The sequence below is a fragment of the Lepidochelys olivacea genome, assembly GCF_965140295.1.
Source record: "Lepidochelys olivacea isolate rLepOli2 genome assembly, chromosome: 2".
Taxonomy (NCBI): domain Eukaryota; kingdom Metazoa; phylum Chordata; order Testudines; family Cheloniidae; genus Lepidochelys; species Lepidochelys olivacea.
This window is the reverse complement of record NC_140412.1, coordinates 110,769,641-110,782,411: the sequence shown is the minus strand read 5'-3', so window position 1 is coordinate 110,782,411 and position 12,771 is coordinate 110,769,641. Positions and strand designations below refer to the sequence as shown.

Here is a 12,771-nt window from a genome sequence, read left to right as displayed (position 1 = left end):
ATTAGCGGCTGTTGTGGCAACGGTCTTGTGATGTGACACTTTTCCACGAGGAGTTAGACTGAGACAACCAACTCATTTCCCATAGGCCTGTACCAACCATGAGATTCCGAGAGACCAGAAACTAAAACTAACAGCTGGATTTGAATCAGTGACCTTGAGAGTTAAGACTCCACATACCACACTACCAACCTAAAGCCATCCAGTTTCCCATCACATGTAGTGATTCTTAACCCTACTGTGCCGATCATGTAAACTTTTTAACATGACACACTGATGCAAAGTAGATTGGTGTTTACTGAAGCATCTCTGGACCTGTCCAGCTTCTAAAAGAGGTTAGGTTTTTAATATTCTAGTATAAATGTTGTTGAAATATACCTCTGCTGTCCTGCTCACCTTACAGAGAACCAAAAAAAGGTTTATGGAAACTTTTAAAATTGGTAATTGAAAAAAGTGCTAGGTTTGGATGCTGCATTTTATCTCATTTTTCCCAAGGAAATTAGTATATTTAAGACAATGGTGATATCATGCTAAGTATTTGTTTTGTGGAATAACACAGTAGTTATGGTAGCAAAATGCCCTATAAATTGTTATTGCTTGAGTTACAGATGCCCCTAGGCAGCCTTAAACCTATGCACCTTCATTGTGACCTATTTTTCTTAAACTGTGAACTATACTCTTACATATTTTTAGCACATGTAGGAGCAAAGCCACTCAGTTTTCACCAAATTTTTTATGGTTTGTATTCTTCCTTTTATGGCTTACACTCTTTCAATCATGAGATTGCTACATGTGTCTGAAGAAAGGGTGTGTAAATGAATCATAAAGGTTTATTCTTTAAAGAGTGCTGTTGTCACTTTTTCCAAATAAGCAGCACAAAGATCTCATCTGAATCATGTATGAATCAGGTTCCCTGCGTCAATGTATAATGTTCTGTTCAGCACATAGTTGCTGAAAAAGCATAATTAAATTGCTTGTTGACCAGAAGCATCACTTGAAGTGATTTATGACAAGTGATTCCAGGCAGGCAATGAAACACTAACCTTGGAAGATTCATTTTTACACTTCGTATTTGCCAATGTCCTTACTTGTTTATGTTGCTGCCTTCTTTCAGACGTTCTCCTGCAGCTCCTGTTTTAGACACTCTCTCACTACCAGCCAAATCCACCAGGCTGACCTTGCTGACCTTCTCGCCAGAATTCTAGAAGAATGAAACATAGGAGACAAATAGCCAAGAAATGTGAATACAAAATGCTAAAGAACCAGATATACTTGCAGTACTTAAATCCTGCTGTTTTATGAGCAGTGCATTATGAACAGTGACAAATCAGAGGTGTAAGAGAGCCTGAAGAAAAAGGAATTCCCATAAGGCTTTTTAATTTTTTTAAACAGTTACTCATATATCACTTTATCCCTAAGGGTTGCACCACTTATGAAATAGCATTAACTATGGTATAAGTTCAATAACTTTACTGGCATGGTAAGCTATTAAAGTGTTGCCAATGCTAATACAGCAAAAATCATCTGTCTAGGACAGGCTTTACAGTAGTCAGTCTTAAACAGCATGCTCATCTCTCATTTGGCAACTGGCTGCTTCCGTAGTTTTTCTTGTACATTAAATTTCAATCTGAATCATCCTCTCTACTAGATGAGCTAAGGGAATCATAAAAATGTTTCAATTTAACTCAAAAAATTATTTGAGGCTGGATTCCCTTTTAGGTACCAATGGAAAATAGTTCAAGTTACAATAAAGACAGGATATGTTTACACTGCAATCAGGATGTGTAGTTAACACTAGCTTGGGTTCGCCTACACATACTGCAATCTAGCTACTGTGAGTACAATTAGCATGTGCTTCATGATGGCTGTACAAGCCCGCCCAGGATGCTGGGAACTTATTTGAGTGGCTACCCTGGGCCTAAAGCCTTGTGCTGTAGCTTCACTGCTATTGGTAACCCGTGCTAGCTAGCTCAGATATAGCTACACATGCTGCAATCACACTTCCAACTGCAGTGTACTCATACTCTTAAAGACAAAAGAAAAGGCAAACCAAGAGAATACTCATGTGTTCTACCTTCCCACATAAATAATAACCACTAATGGGATCAAAGGAAAGGGTCATGCAATATCATACAGGAAACTGTGTCCCCAGGTGACATTATAACTCTTAAGGCAGAGGTGAAAAACTTTACCCCCTAGGAGTCAAGGCAGCTTAAGTTTTAAAATGGTAGGCCATTTGGTCTCCTTATCCCAAATTAAGCAGTGCTACTTATAGATGCATAACAGTATGCATTCTGACAGTGGACTTCAATTGTGTTCTCCAAGTTTCCTTTAAATTTATCACCCCTGAAATGTAAATCCCGGATGGTGAGTGGCTGAAAGGAGAAAAATGGCAGCAAGTGCCTCTTATTTCAAACAAGGACCACCACAAACACACACTTACACCAGACTGCAGGTCATAAAGTGTCTGAGTTACTACAATATTGAATACAGCATGAGAGCGGCTGCTTTCCTCATTCATGTTGGTTGCAGCAACCGTTCGAGATTTGTTTCCCTCCGACATCAGGGACTCAATATCCTGGAGCATAACATATAGTAAAAAGGGATGTTAAGATAAAAGTGGGAGAAACTGTTCTTCCCACTAAACAAAATTCTCATTACCATAGAAAAGATGAGGACCTTCTCCATACATTTTCAAATGTATAGTGTACAAAGGGTGCATAATTTGATAGGCTGCAGTTATTCAGACCCCTTAAATTTCTAAGTGCTGTACTTAAACACAGTTCTGACACACAAGCTACAATCTCTACTCATCTGTAGCTGAGAACATGCTGACAACATCTACATTACAAGTCATATTTGTTTAATGCCAGTAATTAGGCCAATAGAAAACCATTTAGACAGATGAACACAATGTGTTTCTTCAGTGAGCTGCACTAATACTATCTTCACTTAATTGGCTCAAAGGGTTACCTCACTTAGAGACTGTACCTTTCTACATGTATAAAACCAAAGGCAATTATGTTGAGTTTGATACATGTGCTTGCTAACTCTCCTGAGAAAATGTGCATAAAAAAAAAGCTGTGAAAATTCACACTAGCAAAATGTTCTTTTAAAGATTGGGGTAGGAGAGGATTGACTGCATTTGGTTTTCCCTTAGCTAACACAATTCATAAAAGTTGGAATCAGAGAAACTGTAATCTGTCAATGACTGAAAGAAACTGCTTCTTTCATTTACTTGAGCTTTATTATATTATATTCAACCCATACTATCTAAGTGAACTAGAAGGTAGTTTTCATGCTTACATCGTGCACATCTGCCTCAGAAGTATACAAGTCTTTGAAAAGAGTAGTCTTTCCTCCTCTAGCAGTACATGAAAAATATTAGTGAAGATTTTCTGCCGTTTTTAAAAAATACTTAAACGGGTTTTTCCATCCAATTTCCTTTATAAAGAAAACTCCATGCAGTGTGTAAAGCACTTCTTTAAATATTACCTTTTATTGTCTTTTATAAACCCTAGAAACATAACATTTTCAAAGGAGTCAGAGTTACTCAAATGGGCCCTTCTGCAGCTATGATAAACTCTGATACAACTAATAAGCATAGTACAAGAAGACTGTAACCAATGGATAGAAAACAATCAAAATAATAAAGAAATAATGGCAAACTTAGCACTGGCTACATATACACTGTAATCTCCACAAACAAAGAGCCTGATACTGCTGCCATTAAAATCAACAAGAATTTTTCCATTGACTTCCGTAGGAAAAAAAGATCAGGCCAAAAGCTTTTAATTGAAATAAATAGTTCTGAGTCTTCAGGCAGACATCTTTGTGACTGTCAATAATGAAGTCAAATATTAGAACATATAAATCACCTCAAAGAACCAAAACATTGAGTAGATACTGGTTTACATAGTATAAAATTCCTATCATCCTGTTTACAGAAATGTTATTTAGTTATTTGTTATCAGTTTATATTTACCTCAAAGTTAGTAACAGCCAGCTGAGACAAGCCATCTACATATGGCCCCAATACTTTGTGCTCTCGAACCTTAAGGGACTGCCGGCTCCTTAGGAACAAAGCAGGGTGTTATTCAAAACCTTCCCATAGCAATTTATTATGAACTGTACTGGTTAAAAAAGAAATCCATGAAAGCAATTGTTTGAATTGCCAACACATCAGCTATAGAACTTAGAGATCCATTTTTAAAATTCTGGCTGTTTTTTTAAATGATTAAAGTAATAGAAAAACCACCCTCCAGATAAACTCTGGATTTGTTTTGATCTTATTTCTATTGTTAATCTACCAACCAGGTTTTAATCATTATAATCTCAATTTTTTTTTAATGCACACACTTGTTGGGGGGAAGAGGGGCAGTTTAGAACAGACCCTGAAATGCTTCATGTTATTTTTTCTATAGACAAAAATGGAAAACAAACAAAAATCCAGGATGTGATAGAGCAAATCAAGGAAGACTCTAACTTTTATATTTTTTCACACTTTATCCAAATGTAACAGTCTAATCTTTAAATTGTATCTGTTAGTTGACATATACAATTCTGTATATATTGGACACATATTCATAGTCAGTGATTTAAAAAACAAACAAAAAGAAACAAAAACAAAACAGAAACCTAGTCAGAGACCTAAACCCACCTGCCGAGACAAATACCAAGTATAAGTGATGGCAGGTGGCTCTCAGTGAAGTCCAGGAGACAATGCCTTATTGAGAAGCTCAGCCCCTATCCGTAGCTGCTGGGATGGGGGAGGGTTCTAGGATTTATCATTCAATAAATACAATTAAGTCAACCACTACATATTTAGGGTTTGTCTACACTTAAAAGGCTATAGTGGCACAGCTGCACTGCTGTAGTGCTTCAGTGTAGACATACCTACACCTATAGGAGGGATTCTCCCATGGGAGTAGGTAATCTACCTCCCCAAGAGGCAGTAGCTTGGTCGACAGAAGAATTCTTCCATTGATCTAGTGTTATCTACACAGGGACTTAGGCCAGTTTAACTACATTGATCAGGAGTGTGGATTTTTCACACCCCTGACTGATGTAGTTAACCTGACCTAATTTTCTATTGTAGATCAAGCCTTAGGCTTTACAAACCTTCTTCCAAGACTCCCTCCTGTATATCAGTCTCATTGTGACTACCAGGAGAAGGTATCTTCCAACTCCAGAATTCCCTCACTACTTCTCCAGCTGCTTCTGGTGTTCCAGTCCTCTTCCCCTGTGAATACCTGTAGAACTTGCCTCATAGCTTTCCCAAACAGAGTGAAAGTGACAGGATTTCTCATTTCACTGCTATACAGGGTTTTCAATAGAAGAAATTGACCAGAGTCAGTTACAGAGGGAATGGAGGTTGTTTGTAACTGAAATGTTCCGTAACTCTAGACGTTACAGATGTCAGCCATGGGGGGATTGGGGCTGCAGCCGGAGGGTGGGGGGCTCAGGGTTTCTGCTCTGCAGGAGCACTAGGACTCAGGGCTTTAGACCTGGGTGAGTACTGGGGCTCAGAGCTTCAGCCCCGCGGCTCCGCTCCTGGTTTCAGCTTGCAGAGGGCACCATGACTCAGGGCTTCAGCCTTGCAGCACCAATCCTGGCTTCTGCCCCGCGGGGGCGCTCCAGGACTCCCCACAGTTCCACTCCTAGTTTCAGCTGGTGGTGGGGGGAGGGCACGGGGGCTCAAGGCTTAAGCTATGGGGAGAGCGCTGAGGCTGAAACAGGTACTCCCCTCGTAGCTAAAGCCCCAAGCTTTGGCACCCTCTGCAGGGCTGAAGCCCCGAGCTCCAGTGCCCCCCATGGGGCCAAAGCTCCAAGCCCTGACTCCCCTCATACTGTGGCAATGCCCCAACCCCCATCCCTGTAGCTGAAGCCCTGAGCCCCAGAGCTAAAGCCCCAAGGTAGTACAGTATTTGCTGGATTGGGGGGGTGGGGGTCTCTGCTGCTGCCTAATTGATTACTTCCAGTTCCACATGGTTTCCAGTTGACCAGTAAGTGCGTAACTCTGGGTGTTCATATCTTTGAGGTTCTACTGTACTTTCATTCTGATGCACTATGAGCATTAAACAGGACACTTAAGCTATCTGCATACTCAGAAGTCAGCACAGCATTGGTTTACATTTACAAGGTTATTTTTGGAACCATAAGAGACAGAAACTGATGGTTTAGGTCTCCTCTACTTGCCACAGAAAGCTTCACATTAGACATTGGAGAGTATGACTGGATTTTTCATTTGTTGCCCATATCTAATTCTACACAAATGAAGGATAATGCTCTGAACAAAATGTCTCTATTTTGTTTTTTAGTTTTCTCATAAGTATTCACTCTTTTAAATCCAGCGAACTAGGAGAGAAAGATTCAAGGACCATCACTGAAGTCTAGTTATAGGGAATGGCTGGATAGACATGCAATATGTAACACATAATAAGTGCTTATATTAGTTTATGTCTGATTTTTTGTTTTATTTTGTTTTGAGGGAGTACAGTGGGGAGGAGAGACAAAAGTCATCTAATGGGTTTTTGGCCTAATCCGACATTCCTATCACAATCAGAACTCCTAACAAAATAATTAGGCGTACGGGGTGTGTAATGAAGGATGCAAGATTGGGCTGTCTTTTCCTTTGTAAGGCTTCCACAAGCACTGCAAGCTGCTAAGAGAAATTGTGAGTCAAATCTTTCTATAAAATAATTACATATGTTAGCTAGTATATCAGGAATTGCCATATATCACACAGCCACAAATAAGGAAGAATCAAGTTGCCCTAATGTACTGATTAATTTTATATTCTTTTTTAGTTTTCTGTATTTCCCCCACCCCTACAATCATATATTTACTCTGGTTAGTGTTCTCGGTCCTCTAAAATTAATCTACATTTTCTAAAAAGAAAATACTTCTCTATAAAAACATTTATCTTTCAAAATATACAAAATCCGAGAATACTGCTGGTATTCCAGGTTACACTTCTGCAACTATGGCAATAAATATTCTTACATCAAATACATTCATCCCTTCTTCCCCATGTAAAAGGGAAGTATTCTTTTCCTGTCCTAAACTGATGTATATAGAGATATTGCGTGTTGTTCAACAGCTGTACTAAGCTGAACCAAAAGTGACTGCATTTATTCAGTTACGTGACTAGTTAGAAGGTGCTATTTTAAGCATCTATTCAAATAGATGCAAGTAAGGTTATGTCTACACTTAAAAAAATACAGCGGCACAGCTGCAGTGTTTCTGTGTAGATACTACCTATGATAACAGGAGGGTTCTCCCATTGGCATAGGTAATCCACCTCCACAAGAGGCAGTAGCTAGGTAAGCAGAAGAAATCTTCCGCCATCCTAGCGCTGTCCTCACAGGGAGTTAAGGTCGACATAACTACATTGCTCAGGGATGTAAAAAATCCACACTCTTGATTGGATTAGTTATGCCAACCTAATTTTCTAGTATAGACCAAGCCTAAATCAACAACATCACGTTCACGCTTTACAAACTTGGTATTATTTGAGAACTGTTCACTCTAACGTTTTGGGCATGTGATCCCTTCTGAACAAGTTTTATACACATACAAGTTCACAAAAGCTTCACAAACCCTTCCAAAGTGGGTAGTTCTATGTTGCAGTTTCAACTAATATAAAAAAAACTACTCACCCTTTAGGGTCTAACAGATCTCTGACCTTCTCATTATAGATTTCCATATAGGACACTTCAACTTTAAAGGTCTGAGATTCATTTTCTTCTACGGAGATTCTCTGAAATAAAGCACAGCAGAGCCGTGGGATCAGGCCGAGCTGCTCTGCATTGCCCATCATCGAGAAGGATTTTCCTGAACCTAGAGAAAAGCAAAGGGGAAGAGAAATGGAATATTTTAAAGCACCCTGCAATTTCTCAAATAGTCACTAAATTATTCACACAATGTATGTCTTCCTCTGCCTTTTATTCTTCAAGAAGCACCTAAGACAACAAAGTGACTTGGAGGACACCAAGCAGTCAGCAAGTTCATCTGAGTACTAAAGAAAAGAAATAGGTAAATCAATACAGGATTCTTTCACAACACCTCTACCACAACTGCTATTTATTGGCAACCCTTGTTGTCAGTCTCACCTGACACACACAAAAGAATGAATGGGCACAGGATATGAATTTTCCATTCAATCCTAGACGATGGCTCCTGCAGGTAGAAACTAAACATACATTTACAACTGTAAGGAATATTGCACTGCCACCAGCCTTGCTGAACCCGTTCTGTGTTTAAATAGAGGATGAGTTCAATCTCCAGAGCTGTCAATCAAGTACTTAATTAACAATGAAACAGAAAATATAATACTGTAGTAATACAATGGTGTTTGAAGGATTTTTTATTTTCACTGTTTTCCCACAGAAATTTTAGATTCTCTTCTTTTAGTTCTATTATTTTTGTTTGTTCTGGCCCCCCCCCCGCCCCCACCACACACACAAAGCAGCCTTCTCCACCTTTTCCTCAGATCAACAGAAGACCCTCTCACCTGTCTGTCCATAGGCAAAAATACAAGCATTATATCCCTGAAAGGCCTTTTCAAGAATTCCTTCTCCAAGGCACTTAAACACCATTTCTTGATCTAAAACAAACAAAAACAAAACAGCAAATCACAAAGAAACACCACAGTTTATTTAAAATAAAGGAGCAAGATTCTTAAACCTTGAGTAAATTGTGATTTTACTGACATGGAAATCTAAAAGGAAATTTTTGTTCTTCTGAGTGCATTGCTAAGGAAGAAAAACATTGTTAACACACAAAAATAAAAATGGCCAAGATTTGAAGCCCGGTTGCCTAAAACTGGCACTGCAAGCTACATTTAAGTATTTAAAAAAAGTTGCCCAGTTTTCATAGGTGCTGAGCACTTCACATTTACTTCAGTGAGAACTACACCATCTCTGAAAATCAAGCAACTAAAATTAGGTGCCTAGAAAAGAATATAGGTGGCTAAACTTTAAGGCAACCAAGTGTGAAAATTTTAGCCAGTATGCATTCTTGAATTACAAAAATACACGTGGAGTAGCAAAATTGTTAATTACTGCAACATCACTATTATAATGTGTTAGTTTCCCAGTTTAAAGAACACTTACTAGAGATTGTCCCAGCTATTCACTCTTGTGATCTGGTTCTCAAGTTTCAATAAAAGCCAGTTATTTTTCTTTCCATATCAAGGTGACACCTTGACCAAAATGAAAGAATTGAGATTCTGACTAGGGATGGTATGTATATTATTGAGTTGAATGGCTTATCTTAGCATACACTCCAGCCTATCTTTTTTTTTTTTTTTCCTGGTAAGTACAGTATTAGTTTGAAAATCTAGATACAGAGACCCCATATGAAAATCCTCTGTTGAGTGTAACAGTCATAGAAGATTTTAAGTATGCTTTAAGCTCTATGAGCCAAGATACCACCGACCCATCTAACCCCACCCCCAGCTCCTTGTCCCTTGACCGCCCCCCTCCCAGGACCCCCCACCCCAAACCGTCTAGATTAGGATTTTAAAACGTTAGTTTAAACAAGTTTTTTAATAATACATCTCTGATTCTTTTTTAAACATACCCTTAAAGTTTGCCTTGACTAGAATGTAACGGTGTGGTGTTAGAACATGTTCTAACTATTGCACCCTGAACCTCTACTGTTGATGAGGCAATGTTGTTTTTAACATAGGCCAAACTGGTAGAGATGAAGAGTAGGCTCCTTCCCTTGACCAGTTTAGCATGTACTAAAGTAAAATTTGTCTCATCCAGTTTTAGGATGAGATGTTATTGCTAGCTAATAGGTTGTAACAATCAGGGGCAACTCTAGGGAGGGGCAGGAATGGTCACATGCCCCTCCCCAGACACCCTGGAGCAGGCACATTCCAGAGAAGCTGTCCCTGTCCTGTCCTGCCCACCCAGTTACAGCTGTGCTCAGGTATGTGCCAAGGAGAGGAGCTCGCTGGAGTCGCTTTGCTTGCCGCTGCCTGCCCGGTAAGCAAAAGGGGAGCTTCTTTCTTGCAGTGACGGGGCAAAATGGGAGGGCTCAGGGGAGGGAGGGATCAGGGAGGAAGTGGGGGCCCCCCCGGGGACACTGGATGATCATGGAGAGGGGGAGGCAGCATAGGCCAGGGCTGCAAACCTGGGGGGGTGGGAGGAAGGTGTGGCCGCAGCAAAGAAAGAGAAGAGCCATGTGGCCTGGATGGGCACCTGGGGGGGCAGCAGGGCCAGGGGATAGCGATGAGGGGGGGGCTGGGGGGAGAAATAAACTATCACATTTTTCAATACAACCTATTTCCTAGTCTAGACAGGGTGGGTCAATGTCATATCCCCACATTCCATTCTTCCCTCAGGTACAGGCTTTAAAGAGGGAAATTGCTCTATTGTACAGTAAGCAGAGCTGTGGGTGTATTTTCCAGAAACGTGTCTTTTGGCTTTCATTATTCACCCTCTCTCATAGCCTTGAGAGCCTAGGCTCCTCAGAGAGCCACAAACCCCTCTCCTGTTTTTGCTGGGAGTGTGATTTGTATCTAATGCTGGAAGAGCTGTACAGCATGTTTAGCTGATGGCCTCCTTTCACGCTATGCCCTTAGCAGCACATTCGGAGGTGGCACCTCATTATATTGGTTTGCTGTAGGTCCACAGCATATGCACCCTATTCCCAGGGTAGCATTTTGGTGGTCTTGCTATGCAACGAGAGAGCCACTTCCAGCTCACATTGGAAATACAGAAAGTAGCACTGATGCACATGTTTTCACTGCAAAGAGATTGCCAAGAAAGGATAAGGACAAAGTGGTGTTAGCTGCTCTCTCCCACCAGGTGCAAAGTACACAACAGGTGTGCAGGGATCCTGAATGTCACTTTACTGTAACCAACCCTGCACTGGCTGAGCGCTACATGGATACATACTTCAATATTATTTCTGTTACAATACGTGGATACCTAATAGGGGATTATAAATTACAAGATCTAAAATACTGCATACAGAGTGGGGTATGAGAAGGTGTGCTGTATTGGGTTGGAAAGTATGGCATATTTGTGTGCAGTGGGGTATTGGAAGGTATGCTATAGTGTATTGGGTACAGTGGGGTATTGGAAGGTATGGCATATTGTTGCACTTTGAAAGCTAGGTGTATAATTAATCTGTTGTAATTTCACTGACTCCAGTGAAATTATACCAAGGATAAAATTGGCCTCGTAGATGTAATTCTTTTTCTGTACTGCTGCAAAAATATCTTATGGCTTACATTGTTCCAGAAATCCTCAGCAAACATATATTAGTTATTGTTTGTTCCCTTCACTTTAGTGTAACAAGAACTAAAATGAAAAGAGAAATGTAAGGCTTAAGATATAAAGCAAGTAAGTCAAATGTGTAATTGAAGTGACTGAACAATGCAATAGGTGTTCTATTGGAACTGAGCACATGCTCTCCTAACCTTCGCAAAGCACATTTTGAATGTGTCTCTTGAGAAGGTAAAATACAAATACATATTCTGGGTGTCATTTAATTACACCAAATGGTACCCTGGCAGATAGTCAGCAATTGTGCAATCTATCATTGCTGAGTGTTATGAAAAAACAATGCAAAAAACCCTAACAAATAATCCTCATAATAAACAACATGGCCCTTTACCAGATAGCAGCTTGTTTGTTCATAGGAGTGCAACAGGCAGCAGAACAAGCCTTGGTAACAGACACGGAGCGGGACAGACCACTGAATCACTACGTTTAGCAAATTAGCGAGTAAGTGAACCAACACAATAATCATAACAAGCAAGCATGAGTAGTGCCTGACAAAATGTACTTTATTCATTTATTTGCCAAGTGCAGTTTTAATTATAATAATAGTTGCTAGTATGGTAGTAAGTGTTTTGTAGCGTGCATAAGGCTTTAAAAGCAATGAGATGAGAACATGCAACAGTGAGATGTCTGCGAAAAGCAGGGAGAAATCTTTTTTTTTTTTTTTTTTTTTATGGCAGTGAGCTAAGTGTGGATTAGCGAGATTGTACTGTAGTTACCAAAAGCTGGGCTGCTAAGGAGAACCTGGTGTCTGGTGGAGAGATGCAATAGATCTGCTCTGCTCCCAAAGCCAAAGAGAAAGTAACAGGTCAGTGGTGACAGAGAAGGTAAACCTGGTCTAAGATGATCACACCATTGTCCGTCCCTGGCATTACAGACCTAAAGGGATAGTTCTCTGCTTATGCAGCAGAGAGCGAACTTGAAAGACACAAAGGAATCTCTCCACTGGCAGTGATGGTTCTGCTGCCTTCTGCAACTGTCGTCTACTGCGTTGGAACCCACTGCGTGGCATAAGGGAAAGCAGAGTCTTCTCAGAGGCAAGGAGGAGACAGAACATTTGAGGGAAGGGGAGGAGGCAGAGCTAGGCTCTGATATACCCAGTTCTCAGCTGGCTTAAGGTCTTTGGGGGAATCTTTCCACTTGGGCACAGCGGAGAATTAAGCCCAAATCTCTGAAATAGACCAGAGTAATGGATCACTGAAATAAGGGTCTTGGCCCGGTATCCCCATTTATATAGCTGCTGTTACAGGAAAACGGTCTCTTACATTTATAGTCAATGGCTAGTCTTTTTAAATAAGTAATACAGAAGTAAAGGTGGATCAGCTGTCTCATTGGTTTGATGGGGATCAGCAGCTCAAGGGCATAAAAATCTCATTCACTTTCGAAGGTTCAAAGCCAGCTGGATAACAAATCAATGACACATTTTTGTGCACTGTCTGAGCAAGACCTTGCTAATTTGCTTTTAAGTCCCCAT

At 40.3% G+C, this 12,771-nt stretch overlaps 1 protein-coding gene across 5 annotated transcripts in view; it reads right to left on the bottom strand.

The window, feature by feature from the left end:
- Window positions 1–12,771, bottom strand: part of KIF13A (kinesin family member 13A) — a 203,206-nt gene that overhangs the window by 82,902 nt on the left and 107,533 nt on the right. For all 5 annotated transcript variants that reach the window (XM_084619470.1, XM_084619468.1, XM_084619471.1 and 2 more), the window contains exons 5-9: window positions 8,513–8,605; window positions 7,659–7,839; window positions 3,983–4,070; window positions 2,441–2,575; window positions 1,086–1,198 (exon numbers count right to left, since the gene is read on the bottom strand). In XM_084619470.1, coding sequence (XP_084475596.1) covers window positions 1,086–1,198; window positions 2,441–2,575; window positions 3,983–4,070; window positions 7,659–7,839; window positions 8,513–8,605 — 610 coding nt within the window. The remainder of the gene's footprint in view (window positions 1–1,085; window positions 1,199–2,440; window positions 2,576–3,982; window positions 4,071–7,658; window positions 7,840–8,512; window positions 8,606–12,771) is intronic.